The 22,107-nt window shown below is 45.8% G+C and overlaps 1 protein-coding gene across 1 annotated transcript in view; it reads right to left on the bottom strand.

Moving 5' to 3' along the window:
• Window positions 1–22,107, bottom strand: part of LOC309543483 (WD repeat-containing protein 97-like) — a gene marked incomplete at its 5' end in the record, with an annotated part of 218,063 nt that overhangs the window by 97,509 nt on the left and 98,447 nt on the right. Inside the window, 3 exons of the mRNA XM_082275962.1 lie at window positions 3,876–4,031; window positions 4,769–4,934; window positions 7,969–8,057. Of these exons, the coding sequence (XP_082132088.1) occupies window positions 3,876–4,031; window positions 4,769–4,934; window positions 7,969–8,057 (411 nt within the window). The remainder of the gene's footprint in view (window positions 1–3,875; window positions 4,032–4,768; window positions 4,935–7,968; window positions 8,058–22,107) is intronic.

The following is a 22,107-nucleotide window of genomic DNA, read 5'->3' as shown; positions in this document are numbered from 1 at the left end:
GTGACTTCTAAGCCCTGTCTGATTTGGAGTTGTTCCAGTCTTTGCCTATTGGGCTTTTCCCTGATGAGTCACAGTTAAAAGAGTGACTGTCTGGGCTTTAACTGATGTGGTACGCACCACTCTGAGCTTTTACTGATGTGGTACGCACCACTCTGAGCTTTTACTGATGTGGTACGCACCACTCTGAAACTAGAGGATTAACCTGTTGCTTCTGCAAGTGCTGTTTCTAGCCTTGGGTTCTTTAGAGCCTCTAAGGCCTCAAAGACTTTCCTATTGCACCTTCTTTTCCAACCCTTTCTCTATGAAGATTGGAAAAACCCTGACAAGCTTTTTCACTCTCCCCTAAGCACTTATTAGGCTTGTACCCAGTCAGGAAGGATTTTCTAAAAATGCCAACCCCCAATCTGGATCCCTAAATTGACCCCTTGATTATAAAACTTATCCCGACATGGATCTCCAATCAGTAGACGTGTGCAAGACACTTTCGTCAAAGTGTTGGACTGCCTCCCTATTGTTTCTCCACTCCTGTCAAGATCCCCCCCCCCCCCTCCCAAGCTTAGCTTTCATTCCGCCCACAAGGTCTGGGTCTCAAAGTCTGCCAAATTCTTAAAGAAGCCTTCCTCTGCATGAAGGTATGCCCCCAATTTCAACAGTGGGGTGACATTTGTGGACACTTAGACAGCTTGTATCTCAGATGCTTGAGTGCAGGAGGCGGCATCCCATGGCTTCAAACTGGACTTTCACTCCCTACCCTTTCCTCAGTTTGCCACCACACAGATTTAGCAGATTTCCATCGAGCTCTTTCGAGTTGTCTGGACCAAGGTGTCACAGTTCCTGTGTCAGAAAAGTTTCAAGGATTTTACTCCAACCTATTCACAGTTCCTAAAACCAAACTTGGCATCCATCCCATCTTGGATCTCAAAGCCCTAAATACAGCATGGAATCCACCAGGACTGCCAACTCCTCTCTTCACAAGGGAGGCTTTCTGGCTTTTGTGTTTCCCAATTTTTCAGAGCATCACAGTTTTCTAGGCTTTGATATGGGGCCCCTTCACTTCCAGTTTTTTGGCCCTTCTCTTCAGCCTTCTGTCTGGACTTTGGGTTAGGGCTTGATGTTCAGAAAGGTGCTGGCCTTACTATTAGCCTCACTGTGTTCTCATGGCATTCCCATTGTGGGATACGTGGACAGCCTCCTGTACGAGGAGGCATCAGTTTGGTCTGTCAGAACACCTGTCAGAACACCTGCCTTTGACTGTCCAGACAGTACAACAGTTCGGATGGATCCTGAACCTTCAGAAATGGTTGCTGGAACAAACATATTGGAGTATCTGGGTTTAGTCTTGAACATAACACAAGCCAAAGTGTTTCTTTCACAGGGGAAATTCAAACTCTCCAATCTCAGATCTAAGCTGCTGCTATACCCACTCCCTTGCAGTGGTGGAGGGCTCACCCAGAGAGGCCAACCTTAAGGCAGTGGTATTGTATGAGGTTACCTGGCTGTGGTCTGGCTCACTATGAGGTTAATAGCCTACTGTCCCTAAAGAGAAAGACAAGAAGCAGGAAACACTGCACATGCAGGACTCCGGCTACATGAAGGCAGTAGCCCCACCCACATCCTGCAAGGGGTACAGAATTCTGGGAGGCCATGTGGGTGTACAACAAAGGGAGAAAAGGGAAAATGCCCTAAAGCAAAATGGCGGATGGGGTTGCACTGCCATTGAAATGCACCTGGCTGCAGCTTGGAAACACTGCCCCCACTCTTTAAAGCAGGGGGCTGGGCAGACAACAGTGCAGAAGGGAGGTTTCAGAGTTGGCATATACAGCATCTCACAAAAAGCAAGTACACCCCTCACATTTTTGTAAATATTCTATTCTATTTTTTCATGTGAAAAGAAATGAGACTTTGCTACAATGTAAAGTAGTGAGTGTACAGCTTGTATAAAAGTGTAAATTTGCTGTCCCCTCAAAAAAACTCAACACACAGCCATTAATGTCTAAACCACTGGCAACAAAAGTCAGTACACCCCTAAGTGACAATCTCCAAATTGGGCCTAATTAGCCATTTTCCCTCCCCGGTGTCATGTGACTCAATAGTGTTACAAGGTCTCAGGTGTGAATGGGGGGAGGTGTGATAAATTTGGTGTTATCGCTCTCACTCTCTCATACTGGTCACTGGAAGTTCAACATGGCACCCCATGGCAAAGAACTCTCTGAGGATCTGAAAAAAGAATTGTTGATCTACATAAAGATGGCCTAGGCTATAAAAAAATTGCCAAGACCCTGAAACTGAGCTGCAGCATGGTGGCCAAGACCATACAGCGGTTTAACAGAACAGGTTCCACTCAGAACAGGCCTCACCATGGTCCACCAAAGAAGTTGAGTGCCGTGCTCAGCGTCATATCCAGAGGTTGTCTTTGGGAAATAGACGTATGAGTTCTGCCAGCATTGCTGCAGAGGTTGAAGGGGTGGGGGGTCAGCCTGTCAGTGCTAAGACCATACGCCGCACACTGCATCAAATTGGTCTGCATGGCTGTCGCCCCAGAAGGAAGCCTCTTCTAAAGATGATGCTCAAGAAATGACATTGTAGCAAAGTGTCATTTCTTCAGTGTTGTCACATGAAAAGATAGAATAAAATATTTACAAAAATGTGAGGGGTGTACTTACTTTTGTTGTGAGATACTGTGGGGGGGGGGGGGGGGGATAAACAATCCCATACCAGCCACATACCAGAGACCTCCAGGACTCAGATGACTGAGGCCAAACCTAGGAAGCTCACAGACAGAGGGAATGGTGAATGCGTTTCTCTGTCATATGTGCCTCCACTGAACAGGGGCAATTAAAGGCTAAGTTCACCTTTTGGAGCATGTTACATTTGGAGCAGTTAGATTTAGGGTGTAACATGTAACAAGCTCCAACTCCTGCCACCTGTGACATCGGCAGGGTTACCCCCCCCCCCCCCATCACATTTTAAAATTGCGGGGGCTTCGTCCGCACATCTTCACAAGTCCCATCTTCCACTGTGGCAGATAGCTTGTAGTTCTAAATGAACTGGGAGGGTGTGATGTGCACCCTTATAGTACACTGACAGTTTTTCCCGCTATATAACAATGTCCATACAGGGGTATGAGTTAGAAAGCTGGCGGAAGTGTCTACATGAGCCTGACATTGCACGGTGATTCACTGTTCGCGGGTGCAATTCTCTGCAGGCTCCTGGGGGAAAAAAAATAATAAAAGGCACATTTTTTTCAGCAAAAATATAAGCACTTATTTTTTATTCCCAAAGGTGAACTTAGTCTTTAGGCAGATTGGCACTATGGCAAACCAGCAGGGTCTTCCCAGTGAGCTCCGACCCTTCATCAAAGAGATACGTGCACATCCAAGGATCTGAAAATCCAACCTGTCTGCCACTCACCTGCTTCATCACAACAGTAGAGTCTTGAGATCCAGCGGCTGTGAGAAAACCGGTCCATTCTCCATGACGCCAAGTAAGAAACCGACTCTCTCTGGCAGCGGCAGGGTAAGACCACAGCCGGAGAGGCCCCTCCCCTCCCCCGGTTACTTTTTGTTGTGCCTAACATTCAACTTCTGTAGATTGCACTATAACCCACTGACTCTTATATATCTTCATTCAATAGTTGTGTGAAGATTCACTATACAAGCAAAAATGTTTTACTCTTTTAGTAGATTAGGATTAATGTCTTCTCTGGAGGTATCTCTCACCGATACGACCTGACTCTATTATCCCTCACTGATACAACCTGACTCTATTATTCATTATAGGAGTCACTCATCTACATCATCTATATGTTCTGTCCCATAACAATACAATCTATCCTGTATCCCTATCTAATCTATGGATGTTATGTGGTGTATTACTATAATGTGTGGCCTCTGCTTGTAGACAAGCTGCAGGTATTGATCCATGGCTTCTCTTCTGATTCTTGTGTTACTCTTCAGCTTCTTATTCGGCCTTAGTTTTCCTTCTCGGATAAGGTGAAGCTCCTGGTCTCTAGAGCTCAACACTATGTATTCCTAGAAGAGCAAGACAGGAGGTCATCAGATGAGCTACACTAGATGGACATTGGACATACATATAATTCCACTGGTCACACCCAATGGCCACATTGGATATACCCAACAGCCACACTAGTAATACCCAGTGGTCACACTGGTCACACCCAATGGCCATACTGGATACACCCAAAGGCCACACTGGATATACCCAATGGCCACTTATAATTTATAGTGTTATCACAAATTTGTACTCTAAGACCCAAACCTTGTCCATGGTAGAGACTCACACGATGTTCTCTTTATGATGCAAACTAAACTCATGCTGTATTTATTCTGGTCTAACCTAATGCCCACTTCAGATTTATGCCAGCTCCAGGCTGGATTTAGACTAGACTCACATCATTTTCACACTTACCACAGGGTAAATCTATGCTGGATTCATGCCATATGCACTTTACCTATGGTATGTTTAGAATAAATTCATGCCACATACATTAGAATCACATTATATCCATGCTGGACTCACCCTCTATCCAAAGAACTAAGAATTACAGTCAATAGGCTGAAAGAGAACAATCGTTATGGCAAATGACATCTTTCTTAGCTTCGGGAATTCTGCCCTATGTTCACATTGGCATGCAAACTTCATTTACACGGATTTCACACAGCATTCAGACACGCTATACTCAAACTTTATTCACATTGCACATAAATTGGATTCACAACGCAGTTTATTTTTTGGGTCTGTTCTGTACCTGTTCCTGCTGTCCATTCCTCCATGTTCCACCTCTGTCTATGTGAAGACCTCTCCTAGAATTGGAAGAGAGGGTGCAAAGGGTTAGAGAAAGACTTAGGAAAAGAGAGGAGAGCAGAGAGAGATAAAGATAACCGAGAGGGGCACAAGAGAGAAAAAAAAGAGGGCTGAGGAAGAAAGAGGAGAGAGAAAGAAGATAAAGAGACAAGAGAGGGGGAGATATAGAGAGAAGAGGAGAGAGAAGAGAGAGGGGGAGATATAGAGAGAAGAGGAGAGAGAAGAGAGAGGGGGAGATATAGAGAGAAGAGAGAGAAGAGAGAGGGGGAGATATAGAGAGAAGAGGAGAGAGAAGAGAGAGGGGGAGATATAGAGAGAAGAGGAGAGAGAAGAGAGAGGGGGAGATATAGAGAGAAGAGAGAGAAGAGAGAGGGGGAGATATAGAGAGAAGAGGAGAGAGAAGAGAGAGGGGGAGATATAGAGAGAAGAGGAGAGAGAAGAGAGAGGGGGAGATATAGAGAGAAGAGAGAGAAGAGAGAGGGGGAGATATAGAGAGAAGAGAGAGAAGAGAGAGAGGGAGACCCTAAGAAAAAAAAGAGAGAGAGAGAGAAAAGAAAAACCAGGAGAAGGAAAGTAGGCTGGGAAAACTTTCTACACTCTCAACCCATGGCAACTGGAAGGTGACTGGTTGCTACTGGCAGCAACAAAAGAAAGATCTTGATGGCATACATTCAATACATATTACCAGGAGATACCAGGAAAGAGAGCACAGGGGGTAAGGGGTACAGGAAGAAAGAGAGGTAAAAGGTAGAGAGTGCATAGAGAGAGGAAGAGATACATAGACAGTGCATAGAGAGAGGTAGAGATACATAGAGAGTGCATAGAGAGAGGTAGAGATACATAGAGAGTGCATAGAGAGAGGTAGAGATACATAGAGAGTGCATAGAGAGAGGTAGAGATACATAGAGAGTGCATAGAGAGAGGTAGAGATACATAGAGAGTGCATAGAGAGAGGAAGAAATACAGAGACAAGACATTGAGAGAGGTAGAGATACATAGAGAGTGCATAGAGAGAGGTAGAGATACATAGAGAGTGCATAGAGAGAGGTAGAGATACATAGAGAGTGCATAGAGAGAGGTAGAGATACATAGAGAGTGCATAGAGAGAGGAAGAAATACAGAGACAAGACATTGAGAGAGGTAGAGATACATAGAGAGTGCATAGAGAGAGGTAGAGATACATAGAGAGTGCATAGAGAGAGGAAGAAATACAGAGACAAGACATTGAGAGAGGTAGAGATACATAGAGAGTGCATAGAGAGAGGTAGAGATACATAGAGAGTGCACAGAGAGAGGTAGAGATACATAGAGAGTGCATAGAGAGAGGTAGAGATACATAGAGAGTGCATAGAGAGAGGTAGAGATACATAGAGAGTGGTAGAGATACATAGAGAGTGCATAGAGAGAGGTAGAGATACATAGAGAGTGCATAGAGAGAGGTAGAGATACATAGAGAGTGCATAGAGAGAGGTAGAGATACATAGAGAGTGCATAGAGAGAGGTAGAGATACATAGAGAGTGCATAGAGAGAGGTAGAGATACATAGAGAGTGCATAGAGAGAGGTAGAGATACATAGAGAGTGCATAGAGAGAGGTAGAGATACATAGAGAGTGCATAGAGAGAGGTAGAGATACATAGAGAGTGCATAGAGAGAGGTAGAGATACATAGAGAGTGCATAGAGAGAGGTAGAGAAACATAGAGAGTGCATAGAGAGTGGTAGAGATACATAGAGAGTGCATAGAGAGAGGTAGAGATACATAGAGAGTGCATAGAGAGAGGTAGAGATACATAGAGAGTGCATAGAGAGAGGTAGAGATACATAGAGAGTGCATAGAGAGTGCATAGAGAGAGGTAGAGATACATAGAGAGTGCATAGAGAGAGGTAGAGATACATAGAGAGTGCATAGAGAGAGGTAGAGATACATAGAGAGTGTATAGAGAGAGGTAGAGATACATAGAGAGTGCATAGAGAGAGGTAGAGATACATAGAGAGTGCATAGAGAGAAGAAGAAATACAGAGACATGACATAGAGAGAGGTAGAGATACATAGAGAGTGCATAGAGAGAGGTAGAGATACATAGAGAGTGCATAGAGAGAGGTAGAGATACATAGAGAGTGCATAGAGAGAGGTAGAGATACATAGAGAGTGCATAGAGAGAGGTAGAGATACATAGAGAGTGCATAGAGAGAGGTAGAGATACATAGAGAGTGCATAGAGAGAGGTAGAGATACATAGAGAGTGCATAGAGAGAGGTAGAGATACATAGAGAGTGCATAGAGAGAGGTAGAGATACATAGAGAGTGCATAGAGAGAGGTAGAGATACATAGAGAGTGCATAGAGAGAGGTAGAGATACATAGAGAGTGCATAGAGAGAGGTAGAGATACATAGAGAGTGCATAGAGAGAGGTAGAGATACATAGAGAGTGCATAGAGAGAGGTAGAGATACATAGAGAGTGCATAGAGAGAGGTAGAGATACATAGAGAGTGCATAGAGAGAGGTAGAGATACATAGAGAGAGGTAGAGATACATAGAGAGTGCATAGAGAGAGGTAGAGATACATAGAGAGTGCATAGAGAGAGGTAGAGATACATAGAGAGTGCATAGAGAGAGGTAGAGATACATAGAGAGTGCATAGAGAGAAGAAATACAGAAACATGACATTGAGAGAGGTAGAGATACATAGAGAGTGGTAGAGATACATAGAGAGTGCATAGAGAGAGGTAGAGATACATAGAGAGTGCATTGAGAGAGGTAGAGATACATAGACAGTGCATAGAGAGAGGTAGAGATACATAGAGAGTGCATAGAGAGAGGTAGAGATACATAGAGAGTGCATAGAGAGAGGTAGAGATACATAGAAAGTGCATAGAGAGAGGTAGAGATACATAGAGAGTGCACAGAGAGAGGTAGAGATACATAGAGAGTGCATAGAGAGAGGTAGAGATACATAGAGAGTGCATAGAGAGAGGTAGAGATACATAGAGAGTGCATAGAGAGAGGTAGAGATACATAGAGAGTGCATAGAGAGAGGTAGAGATACATAGAGAGTGCATAGAGAGAGGTAGAGATACATAGAGACAGATACATAGAATGTTCCATTTCTACTTAAGAAGAAGCAGAATTAGACAGGCCTTTACTTATCATCCATAGGAAGGGACTTCAGACGACCATCATTCATAGGGACAGAAGGATCTGTGACTGTGGAGCGCGTCGCCATACACAATATCTACAGATAAAGGAAGAAGTGCAGCTGAAGGGATGGACAATCCAATAGAGAAATAGGACAATCATTTGAATATAGCTGATTCGTACTTGCAATGAAATCCTTGGACACACACTGTATATTAAGAACCCTTTCTGGTTCAGTTTCACCACGCCGTGGGAGCAGCGCAGCTTACCAGTGGGTTTGGTGCGGTTAGCCGTGCTCTTCTATAGAGCTGCTTTATGTCCCACATTTTTGGTGTGCTTTCTGAAAGTGCAACAAAAGTCCTGCATTCTGCATCTTTGCTGCACTTTTAGAAAGCACACCAAAGAGCAGAACATAATGCAACTCTATGGAAGAACGCCGCTAACCTCCACCAAACCCACAGGTAAGGATGCACCGTTCCCGTGGTGCGGTCAAAGTGCACCAGAACAGTGTGAAAGAGCTCTGAAAGTCAGTTTTCCTTCAACCTGTCTGAGCACAAGCAACAGCTCATATTTTGTGGACATCCCCAAAAGCTAACTAAAGCAAAATGCGGAGACTCCTTCATGCATGTATCCACTTCTTCAATAATCACAAAAGAAAGGAGAGCCAGTATGGAGGGAGAAGAGAAAAAAGGCCAGAGGACAGAGCAGGCATGGATGGGAGAGGAGATGAATCAGACAGGAGAGCTGGCATGGATAAAACGAAGGAATGGTCAGAGAACACAAGGATGGAAAGGAGAAGAATGACCAGAGAACACAAGGATGGAGAGGAGAAGAATGATCAGAGAACACAAGGATGGAGAGGAGCAGAATGGTCAGAGAACACAAGGATGGAGAGGAGAAGAATGGTCAGAGAACACAAGGATGGAAAGGAGAAGAATGACCAGAGAACACAAGGATGGAGAGGAGGAGAATGACCAGAGAACACAAGGATGGAGAGGAGAAGAATGACCAGAGAACACAAGGATGGAGAGGAGAAGAATGGTCAGAGAACACAAGGATGGAGAGGAGAAGAATGGTCAGAGAACACAAGGATGGAGAGGAGAAGAATGGTCAGAGAACACAAGGATGGAGAGGAGAAGAATGGTCAGAGAACACATGGATGGAGAGGAGAAGAATGATCAGAGAACACAAGGATGGAGAGGAGGAGAATGACCAGAGAACAGAAGGATAGAGAGGAGAAGAATGACCAGAGAACACAAGGATGGAAAGGAGAAGAATGACCAGAAAACACAAGGATGGAGAGGAGGAGAATGACCAGAGAACACAAGGATGGAGAGGAGGAGAATGACCAGAGAACACAATGATGGAGAGGAGAAGAATGATCAGAGAACACAAGGATGGAGAGGAGAAGAATTGTCAGAGAACACAAGGATGGAGAGGAGGAGAATGACCAGAAAACACACAGATGGAGAGGAGAAGAATGACCAGAGAACACAAGGATGGAGAGGAGAAGAATGATCAGAGAACACAAGGATGGAGAGGAGAAGAATAGTCAGAGAACACAAGGATGGAGAGGAGAAGAATGACCAGAGAACAAAAGGATGGAGAGGAGAAGAATGGTCAGAGAACACACGGATGGAGAGGAGAAGAATGACAAGAGAACACAAGGATAGAGAGGAGAAGAATGACCAGAGAACACAAGGATGGAGAGGAGAAGAATAGTCAGAGAACACAAGGATGGAGAGGAGAAGAATAGTCAGAGAACACAAGGATGGAGAGGAGAAGAATAGTCAGAGAACACAAGGATGGAGAGGAGGAGAATGACCAGAAAACACACAGATGGAGAGGAGAAGAATGACCAGAGAACACACGGATGGAGAGGAGAAGAATGACCAGAGAACACACGGATGGAGAGGAGAAGAATAGTCAGAGAACACAAGGATGGAGAGGAGAAGAATAGTCAGAGAACACAAGGATGGAGAGGAGAAGAATAGTCAGAGAACACAAGGATGGAGAGTAGAAGAATGACCAGAGAACACACGGATGGAGAGGAGGAGAATGACCAGAGAACACACGGATGGAGAGGAGGAGAATGACCAGAGAACACAAGGATGGAAAGGAGAAGAATGACCAGAGAACACAAGGATGGAGAGGAGAAGAATGGTCAGAGAACACAAGGATGGAGAGGAGAAGAATGGTCAGAGAACACATGGATGGAAAGGAGAAGAATGACCAGAGAACACAAGGATGGAGAGGAGAAGAATGTCAGAGAACAGAAGGATAGAGAGGAGAAGAATGACCAGAGAACACAAGGATGGAGAGGAGAAGAATAGTCAGAGAACACAAGGATGGAAAGGAGAAGAATGACCAGAAAAACACAAGGATGGAGAGGAGGAGAATGACCAGAGAACACAAGGATGGAGAGGAGAAGAAAGACCAGAGAACACAAGGATGGAAAGGAGAAGAATGACCAGAGAACACAAGGATGGAGAGGAGAAGAATGACCAGAGAACACAAGGATAGAGAGGAGAAAAATGATCAGAGAACACAAGGATGGAGAGGAGGAGAATGACCAGAGAACACAAGGATGGAGAGGAGAAGAATGACCAGAGAACACAAGGATGGAGAGGAGGAGAATGACCAGAGAACACAAGGATGGAGAGGAGAAGAATGACCAGAGAACACAATGATGGAGAGGAGAAGAATGATCAGAGAACACAAGGATGGAGAGGAGAAGAATGGTCAGAGAACACAAGGATGGGGAGGAGAAGAATGGTCAGAGAACACAAGGATGGGGAGGAGAAGAATGACCAGAGAACACAAGGATGGAGAGGAGAAGAATGATCAGAGAACACAAGGATGGAGAGGAGAAGAATAGTCAGAGAACACAAGGATGGAGAGGAGAAGAATGGTCAGAGAACACACGGATGGAGAGGAGAAGAATGACAAGAGAACACAAGGATAGAGAAGAGAAGAATGACCAGAGAACACAAGGATGGAGAGGAGAAGAATGACCAGAGAACACACAGATGGAGAGGAGAAGAATAGTCAGAGAACACAAGGATGGAGAGAAGAAGAATAGTCAGAGAACACAAGGATGGAGAGGAGAAGAATGACCAGAGAACAAAAGGATGGAGAGGAGAAGAATGGTCAGAGAACACACGGATGGAGAGGAGAAGAATGACAAGAGAACACAAGGATAGAGAGGAGAAGAATGACCAGAGAACACAAGGATGGAGAGGAGAAGAATGACCAGAGAACACACGGATGGAGAGGAGAAGAATGACCAGAGAACACAAGGATGGCGAGGAGAAGAATAGTCAGAGAACACAAGGATGGAGAGGAGAAGAATAGTCAGAGAACACAAGGATGGAGAGGAGAAGAATAGTCAGAGAACACAAGGATGGAGAGGAGAAGAATAGTCAGAGAACACAAGGATGGAGAGGAGAAGAATAGTCAGAGAACACAAGGATGGAGAGGAGAAGAATAGTCAGAGAACACAAGGATGGAGAGGAGAAGAATGACCAGAGAACACACGGATGGAGAGGAGGAGAATGACCTGAGAACACACGGATGGAGAGGAGGAGAATGACCAGAGAACACAAGGATGGAGAGGAGAAGAATAGTCAGAGAACACAAGGATGGAGAGGAGAAGAATAGTCAGAGAACACAAGGATGGAGAGGAGAAGAATAGCCAGAGAACACAAGGATGGAGAGGAGAAGAATAGTCAGAGAACACAAGGATGGAGAGGAGAAGAATGACCAGAGAACACACGGATGGAGAGGAGGAGAATGACCAGAGAACACACGGATGGAGAGGAGGAGAATGACCAGAGAACACACGGATGGAGAGGAGAAGAATGATCAGAGAACAGAAGGATGGTGAGGAGAAGAATGACCAGAGAACAGAAGGATGGAGAGGAGGAGAATGACCAGAAAACACACGGATTGGAGAGGAGAAGAATGACCAGAGAACACACAGAAGGAGAGGAGAAGAATGACCAGAGAACACAAGGATGGAGAGGAGGAGAATGACCAGAGAACACAAGGATGGAGAGGAGGAGAATGATCAGAGAACACATGGATGAAGAGGAGAAGAATGACCAGAGAACACAAGGATGGAGGGGAGGAGAATGACCAGAGAACACAAGGATTGAGGGGAGAAGAATGACCAGAGAACACAAGGATGGAGAGGAGGAGAATGGTCAGAGAACACAAGGATGGAGAGGAGAAGAATGACCAGAGAACAAAAGGATGGAGAGGAGAAGAATGGTCAGAGAACACACGGATGGAGAGGAGAAGAATGACAAGAGAACACAAGGATAGAGAGGAGAAGAATGACCAGAGAACACAAGGATGGAGAGGAGAAGAATGACCAGAGAACACACGGATGGAGAGGAGAAGAATAGTCAGAGAACACAAGGATGGAGAGAAGAAGAATAGTCAGAGAACACAAGGATGGAGAGGAGGAGAATGACCAGAAAACACACAGATGGAGAGGAGAAGAATGACCAGAGAACACACGGATGGAGAGGAGAAGAATGACCAGAGAACACAAGGATGGAGAGGAGAAGAATGATCAGAGAACACAAGGATGGAGAGGAGAAGAATAGTCAGAGAACACAAGGATGGAGAGGAGAAGAATGACCAGAGAACAAAAGGATGGAGAGGAGAAGAATGGTCAGAGAACACACGGATGGAGAGGAGAAGAATGACAAGAACACACAAGGATAGAGAGGAGAAGAATGACCAGAGAACACAAGGATGGAGAGGAGAAGAATGACCAGAGAACACACGGATGGAGAGGAGAAGAATAGTCAGAGAACACAAGGATGGAGAGGAGGAGAATGACCAGAAAACACACAGATGGAGAGGAGAAGAATGACCAGAGAACACACGGATGGAGAGGAGAAGAATGACCAGAGAACACAAGGATGGAGAGGAGAAGAATAGTCAGAGAACACAAGGATGGAGAGGAGAAGAATAGTCAGAGAACACAAGGATGGAGAGGAGAAGAATGACCAGAGAACACACGGATGGAGAGGAGGAGAATGACCAGAGAACACACGGATGGAGAGGAGGAGAATGACCAGAGAACACAAGGATGGAAAGGAGAAGAATGACCAGAGAACACAAGGATGGAGAGGAGAAGAATGGTCAGAGAACACAAGGATGGAGAGGAGAAGAATGGTCAGAGAACAGAAGGATAGAGAGGAGAAGAATGACCAGAGAACACAAGGATGGAAAGGAGAAGAATGACCAGAAAAACACAAGGATGGAGAGGAGGAGAATGACCAGAGAACACAAGGATGGAGAGGAGAAGAAAGACCAGAGAACACAAGGATGGAAAGGAGAAGAATGACCAGAGAACACAAGGATGGAGAGGAGAAGAATGACCAGAGAACACAAGGATGGAAAGGAGAAGAATGACCAGAAAACACAAGGATGGAGAGGAGGAGAATGACCAGAGAACACAAGGATGGAGAGGAGAAGAATGACCAGAGAACACAAGGATGGAAAGGAGAAGAATGACCAGAGAACACAAGGATGGAGAGGAGAAGAATGACCAGAGAACACACGGATGGAGAGGAGAAGAATGGTCAGAGAACACAAGGATAGAGAGGAGAAAAATGATCAGAGAACACAAGGATGGAGAGGAGGAGAATGACCAGAGAACACAAGGATGGAGAGGAGAAGAATGACCAGAGAACACAAGGATGGAGAGGAGAAGAATGACCAGAGAACACAAGGATGGAGAGGAGGAGAATGACCAGAGAACACAATGATGGAGAGGAGAAGAATGATCAGAGAACACAAGGATGGAGAGGAGAAGAATGGTCAGAGAACACAAGGATGGGGAGGAGAAGAATGGTCAGAGAACACAAGGATGGGGAGGAGAAGAATGACCAGAGAACACAAGGATGGAGAGGAGAAGAATGATCAGAGAACACAAGGATGGAGAGGAGAAGAATAGTCAGAGAACACAAGGATGGAGAGGAGAAGAATGGTCAGAGAACACACGGATGGAGAGGAGAAGAATGACAAGAGAACACAAGGATAGAGAAGAGAAGAATGACCAGAGAACACAAGGATGGAGAGGAGAAGAATGACCAGAGAACACACGGATGGAGAGGAGAAGAATAGTCAGAGAACACAAGGATGGAGAGAAGAAGAATAGTCAGAGAACACAAGGATGGAGAGGAGGAGAATGACCAGAAAACACACAGATGGAGAGGAGAAGAATGACCAGAGAACACACGGATGGAGAGGAGAAGAATGACCAGAGAACACAAGGATGGCGAGGAGAAGAATAGTCAGAGAACACAAGGATGGAGAGGAGAAGAATAGTCAGAGAACACAAGGATGGAGAGGAGAAGAATAGTCAGAGAACACAAGGATGGAGAGGAGAAGAATGACCAGAGAACACACGGATGGAGAGGAGGAGAATGACCAGAGAACACACGGATGGAGAGGAGGAGAATGACCAGAGAACACAAGGATGGAGAGGAGAAGAATAGTCAGAGAACACAAGGATGGAGAGGAGAAGAATAGTCAGAGAACACAAGGATGGAGAGGAGAAGAATAGTCAGAGAACACAAGGATGGAGAGGAGAAGAATAGTCAGAGAACACAAGGATGGAGAGGAGAAGAATGACCAGAGAACACACGGATGGAGAGGAGGAGAATGACCAGAGAACACACGGATGGAAAAGAGGAGAATGACCAGAGAACACACGGATGGAGAGGAGAAGAATGATCAGAGAACAGAAGGATGGTGAGGAGAAGAATGACCAGAGAACAGAAGGATGGAGAGGAGGAGAATGACCAGAAAACACACGGATTGGAGAGGAGAAGAATGACCAGAGAACACACAGAAGGAGAGGAGAAGAATGACCAGAGAACACAAGGATGGAGAGGAGGAGAATGACCAGAGAACACAAGGATGGAGAGGAGGAGAATGATCAGAGAACACATGGATGAAGAGGAGAAGAATGACCAGAGAACACAAGGATGGAGGGGAGGAGAATGACCAGAGAACACAAGGATTGAGGGGAGAAGAATGACCAGAGAACACAAGGATGGAGAGGAGGAGAATGGTCAGAGAACACAAGGATGGAGAGGAGAAGAATGACCAGAGAACAAAAGGATGGAGAGGAGAAGAATGGTCAGAGAACACACGGATGGAGAGGAGAAGAATGACAAGAGAACACAAGGATAGAGAGGAGAAGAATGACCAGAGAACACAAGGATGGAGAGGAGAAGAATGACCAGAGAACACACGGATGGAGAGGAGAAGAATAGTCAGAGAACACAAGGATGGAGAGAAGAAGAATAGTCAGAGAACACAAGGATGGAGAGGAGTAGAATGACCAGAAAACACACAGATGGAGAGGAGAAGAATGACCAGAGAACACACGGATGGAGAGGAGAAGAATGACCAGAGAACACAAGGATGGCGAGGAGAAGAATAGTCAGAGAACACAAGGATGGAGAGGAGAAGAATAGTCAGAGAACACAAGGATGGAGAGGAGAAGAATAGTCAGAGAACACAAGGATGGAGAGGAGAAGAATGACCAGAGAACACACGGATGGAGAGGAGGAGAATGACCAGAGAACACACGGATGGAGAGGAGGAGAATGACCAGAGAACACAAGGATGGAGAGGAGAAGAATAGTCAGAGAACACAAGGATGGAGAGGAGAAGAATAGTCAGAGAACACAAGGATGGAGAGGAGAAGAATAGTCAGAGAACACAAGGATGGAGAGGAGAAGAATAGTCAGAGAACACAAGGATGGAGAGGAGAAGAATGACCAGAGAACACACGGATGGAGAGGAGGAGAATGACCAGAGAACACACGGATGGAGAGGAGGAGAATGACCAGAGAACACACGGATGGAGAGGAGAAGAATGATCAGAGAACAGAAGGATGGTGAGGAGAAGAATGACCAGAGAACAGAAGGATGGAGAGGAGGAGAATGACCAGAGAACACACAGAAGGAGAGGAGAAGAATGACCAGAGAACAGAAGGATGGTGAGGAGAAGAATGACCAGAGAACAGAAGGATGGAGAGGAGGAGAATGACCAGAAAACACACGGATTGGAGAGGAGAAGAATGACCAGAGAACACACAGAAGGAGAGGAGAAGAATGACCAGAGAACACAAGGATGGAGAGGAGGAGAATGACCAGAGAACACAAGGATGGAGAGGAGGAGAATGATCACAGAACACATGGATGAAGAGGAGAAGAATGACCAGAGAACACAAGGATGGAGGGGAGGAGAATGACCAGAGAACACAAGGATTGAGGGGAGAAGAATGGTCAGAGAACACAAGGATGGAGAAGAGCAGAATGGTTAGAGAATACAAGGATAGAGAGGAGAAGAATGGTCAGAGAACACAAGGATGGAGAGGAGAAGAATGACCAGAGAACACAAGGATGGAGAGGAGAAGAATGACCAGAGAACACAAGGATGGAGAGGAAAGGAATGGTCAGAGAACACACAGAAGGAGAGGAGAAGAATGACCAGAAAACACACGGATGGAGAGGAAAAGAATGACCAGAGAACACACGGATGGAGAGGAGAAGAATGACCAGAGAACGCACGGATGGAGAGGAGAAGAATGACCAGAGAACACACGGATGGAGAGGAAAAGAATGACCAGAGAACACATGGATGGAGAGGAGAAGAATGACCAGAGAACGCACGGATGGAGAGGAGAAGAATGACCAGAGAACACACAGAAGGAGAGGAGAAGAATGACCAGAGAACACAAGGATGGAGAGGAGAAGAATGACCAGAGAACACAAGGATGGAGAGGAGGAGAATGACCAGAGAACACAAGGATGGAAAGGAGAAGAATGACCAGAGAACACAAGGATGGAGAGGAGAAGAATGACCAGAGAACACACGGATGGAGAGGAGAAGAATGGTCAGAGAACACAAGGATAGAGAGGAGAAAAATGATCAGAGAACACAAGGATGGAGAGGAGGAGAATGACCAGAGAACACAAGGATGGAGAGGAGAAGAATGACCAGAGAACACAAGGATGGAGAGGAGAAGAATGACCAGAGAACACAAGGATGGAGAGGAGGAGAATGACCAGAGAACACAATGATGGAGAGGAGAAGAATGATCAGAGAACACAAGGATGGAGAGGAGAAGAATGGTCAGAGAACACAAGGATGGGGAGGAGAAGAATGACCAGAGAACACAAGGATGGGGAGGAGAAGAATGACCAGAGAACACAAGGATGGAGAGGAGAAGAATGATCAGAGAACACAAGGATGGAGAGGAGAAGAATAGTCAGAGAACACAAGGATGGAGAGGAGAAGAATGGTCAGAGAACACACGGATGGAGAGGAGAAGAATGACAAGAGAACACAAGGATAGAGAAGAGAAGAATGACCAGAGAACACAAGGATGGAGAGGAGAAGAATGGTCAGAGAACACAAGGATGGGGAGGAGAAGAATGACCAGAGAACACAAGGATGGGGAGGAGAAGAATGACCAGAGAACACAAGGATGGAGAGGAGAAGAATAGTCAGAGAACACAAGGATGGAGAGGAGAAGAATAGTCAGAGAACACAAGGATGGAGAGGAGAAGAATGACCAGAGAACACACGGATGGAGAGGAGGAGAATGACCAGAGAACACACGGATGGAGAGGAGGAGAATGACCAGAGAACACAAGGATGGAGAGGAGAAGAATAGTCAGAGAACACAAGGATGGAGAGGAGAAGAATAGTCAGAGAACACAAGGATGGAGAGGAGAAGAATAGTCAGAGAACACAAGGATGGAGAGGAGAAGAATAGTCAGAGAACACAAGGATGGAGAGGAGAAGAATGACCAGAGAACACACGGATGGAGAGGAGGAGAATGACCAGAGAACACACGGATGGAAAAGAGGAGAATGACCAGAGAACACACGGATGGAAAAGAGGAGAATGACCAGAGAACACACGGATGGAGAGGAGAAGAATGATCAGAGAACAGAAGGATGGTGAGGAGAAGAATGACCAGAGAACAGAAGGATGGAGAGGAGGAGAATGACCAGAAAACACACGGATTGGAGAGGAGAAGAATGACCAGAGAACACACAGAAGGAGAGGAGAAGAATGACCAGAGAACACAAGGATGGAGAGGAGGAGAATGACCAGAGAACACAAGGATGGAGAGGAGGAGAATGATCAGAGAACACATGGATGAAGAGGAGAAGAATGACCAGAGAACACAAGGATGGAGGGGAGGAGAATGACCAGAGAACACAAGGATTGAGGGGAGAAGAATGACCAGAGAACACAAGGATGGAGAGGAGGAGAATGGTCAGAGAACACAAGGATGGAGAGGAGAAGAATGACCAGAGAACAAAAGGATGGAGAGGAGAAGAATGGTCAGAGAACACACGGATGGAGAGGAGAAGAATGACAAGAGAACACAAGGATAGAGAGGAGAAGAATGACCAGAGAACACAAGGATGGAGAGGAGAAGAATGACCAGAGAACACACGGATGGAGAGGAGAAGAATAGTCAGAGAACACAAGGATGGAGAGAAGAAGAATAGTCAGAGAACACAAGGATGGAGAGGAGGAGAATGACCAGAAAACACACAGATGGAGAGGAGAAGAATGACCAGAGAACACACGGATGGAGAGGAGAAGAATGACCAGAGAACACAAGGATGGCGAGGAGAAGAATAGTCAGAGAACACAAGGATGGAGAGGAGAAGAATAGTCAGAGAACACAAGGATGAAGAGGAGAAGAATAGTCAGAGAACACAAGGATGGAGAGGAGAAGAATGACCAGAGAACACACGGATGGAGAGGAGGAGAATGACCAGAGAACACACGGATGGAGAGGAGGAGAATGACCAGAGAACACAAGGATGGAGAGGAGAAGAATAGTCAGAGAACACAAGGATGGAGAGGAGAAGAATAGTCAGAGAACACAAGGATGGAGAGGAGAAGAATAGTCAGAGAACACAAGGATGGAGAGGAGAAGAATAGTCAGAGAACACAAGGATGGAGAGGAGAAGAATGACCAGAGAACACACGGATGGAGAGGAGGAGAATGACCAGAGAACACACGGATGGAGAGGAGGAGAATGACCAGAGAACACAAGGATGGAGAGGAGAAGAATGATCAGAGAACAGAAGGATGGTGAGGAGAAGAATGACCAGAGAACAGAAGGATGGAGAGGAGGAGAATGACCAGAGAACACACAGAAGGAGAGGAGAAGAATGACCAGAGAACAGAAGGATGGTGAGGAGAAGAATGACCAGAGAACAGAAGGATGGAGAGGAGGAGAATGACCAGAAAACACACGGATTGGAGAGGAGAAGAATGACCAGAGAACACACAGAAGGAGAGGAGAAGAATGACCAGAGAACACAAGGATGGAGAGGAGGAGAATGACCAGAGAACACAAGGATGGAGAGGAGGAGAATGATCAGAGAACACTTGGATGAAGAGGAGAAGAATGACCAGAGAACACAAGGATGGAGGGGAGGAGAATGACCAGAGAACACAAGGATTGAGGGGAGAAGAATGGTCAGAGAACACAAGGATGGAGAAGAGCAGAATGGTTAGAGAATACAAGGATAGAGAGGAGAAGAATGGTCAGAGAACACAAGGATGGAGAGGAGAAGAATGACCAGAGAACACAAGGATGGAGAGGAGAAGAATGACCAGAGAACACAAGGATGGAGAGGAGAAGAATGACCAGAGAACACAAGGATGGAGAGGAAAGGAATGGTCAGAGAACACACAGAAGGAGAGGAGAAGAATGACCAGAAAACACACGGATGGAGAGGAAAAGAATGACCAGAGAACACACGGATGGAGAGGAGAAGAATGACCAGAGAACGCACGGATGGAGAGGAGAAGAATGACCAGAGAACACACGGATGGAGAGGAAAAGAATGACCAGAGAACACATGGATGGAGAGGAGAAGAATGACCAGAGAACGCACGGATGGAGAGGAGAAGAATGACCAGAGAACACACAGAAGGAGAGGAGAAGAATGACCAGAGAACACAAGGATGGAGAGGAGAAGAATGACCAGAGAACACAAGGATGGAGAGGAGGAGAATGACCAGAGAACACAATGATGGAGAGGAGAAGAATGATCAGAGAACACAAGGATGGAGAGGAGAAGAATGACCAGAGAACACAAGGATGGGGAGGAGAAGAATGACCAGAGAACACAAGGATGGAGAGGAGAAGAATGATCAGAGAACACAAGGATGGAGAGGAGAAGAATAGTCAGAGAACACAAGGATGGAGAGGAGAAGAATGGTCAGAGAACACACGGATGGAGAGGAGAAGAATGACAAGAGAACACAAGGATAGAGAGGAGAAGAATGACCAGAGAACACAAGGATGGAGAGGAGAAGAATGACCAGAGAACACACGGATGGAGAGGAGAAGAATGGTCAGAGAACACACGGATGGAGAGGAGAAGAATGACAAGAGAACACAAGGATAGAGAGGAGAAGAATGACCAGAGAACACAAGGATAGAGAGGAGAAGAATGGTCAGAGAACACAAGGATGGGGAGGAGAAGAATGGTCAGAGAACACAAGGATGGGGAGGAGAAGAATGACCAGAGAACACAAGGATGGAGAGGAGAAGAATGATCAGAGAACACAAGGATGGAGAGGAGAAGAATAGTCAGAGAACACAAGGATGGAGAGGAGAAGAATGGTCAGAGAACACACGGATGGAGAGGAGAAGAATGACAAGAGAACACAAGGATAGAGAGGAGAAGAATGACCAGAGAACACAAGGATGGAGAGGAGAAGAATGACCAGAGAACACACGGATGGAGAGAAGAAGAATAGTCAGAGAACACAAGGATGGAGAGAAGAAGAATAGTCAGAGAACACAAGGATGGAGAGGAGGAGAATGACCAGAAAACACACAGATGGAGAGGAGAAGAATGACCAGAGAACACACGGATGGAGAGGAGAAGAATGACCAGAGAACACAAGGATGGCGAGGAGAAGAATAGTCAGAGAACACAAGGATGGAGAGGAGAAGAATAGTCAGAGAACACAAGGATGGAGAGGAGAAGAATAGTCAGAGAACACAAGGATGGAGAGGAGAAGAATGACCAGAGAACACACGGATGGAGAGGAGGAGAATGACCAGAGAACACAAGGATGGAGAGGAGGAGAATGACCAGAGAACACAAGGATGGAGAGGAGAAGAATAGTCAGAGAACACAAGGATGGAGAGGAGAAGAATAGTCAGAGAACACAAGGATGGAGAGGAGAAGAATAGTCAGAGAACACAAGGATGGAGAGGAGAAGAATAGTCAGAGAACACAAGGATGGAGAGGAGAAGAATGACCAGAGAACACACGGATGGAGAGGAGGAGAATGACCAGAGAACACACGGATGGAGAGGAGGAGAATGACCAGAGAACACACGGATGGAGAGGAGAAGAATGATCAGAGAACAGAAGGATGGTGAGGAGAAGAATGACCAGAGAACAGAAGGATGGAGAGGAGGAGAATGACCAGAGAACACACAGAAGGAGAGGAGAAGAATGACCAGAGAACAGAAGGATGGTGAGGAGAAGAATGACCAGAGAACAGAAGGATGGAGAGGAGGAGAATGACCAGAAAACACACGGATTGGAGAGGAGAAGAATGACCAGAGAACACACAGAAGGAGAGGAGAAGAATGACCAGAGAACACAAGGATGGAGAGGAGGAGAATGACCAGAGAACACAAGGATGGAGAGTAGGAGAATGATCAGAGAACACATGGATGAAGAGGAGAAGAATGACCAGAGAACACAAGGATGGAGGGGAGGAGAATGACCAGAGAACACAAGGATTGAGGGGAGAAGAATGGTCAGAGAACACAAGGATGGAGAGGAGAAGAATGACCAGAGAACAAAAGGATGGAGAGGAGAAGAATGGTCAGAGAACACACGGATGGAGAGGAGAAGAATGACAAGAGAACACAAGGATAGAGAGGAGAAGAATGACCAGAGAACACAAGGATGGAGAGGAGAAGAATGACCAGAGAACACACGGATGGAGAGGAGAAGAATAGTCAGAGAACACAAGGATGAAGAGAAGAAGAATAGTCAGAGAACACAAGGATGGAGAGGAGGAGAATGACCAGAAAA

The sequence above is a fragment of the Pelophylax lessonae genome (assembly GCF_965119305.1).
Source record: "Pelophylax lessonae genome assembly, contig: HAP1_SCAFFOLD_77, whole genome shotgun sequence".
In the NCBI taxonomy this organism is placed as follows: Eukaryota; Metazoa; Chordata; class Amphibia; order Anura; family Ranidae; genus Pelophylax; species Pelophylax lessonae.
Note: the sequence above shows the minus strand (reverse complement) of the source record. Positions and strands in the feature narration are given on the sequence as shown.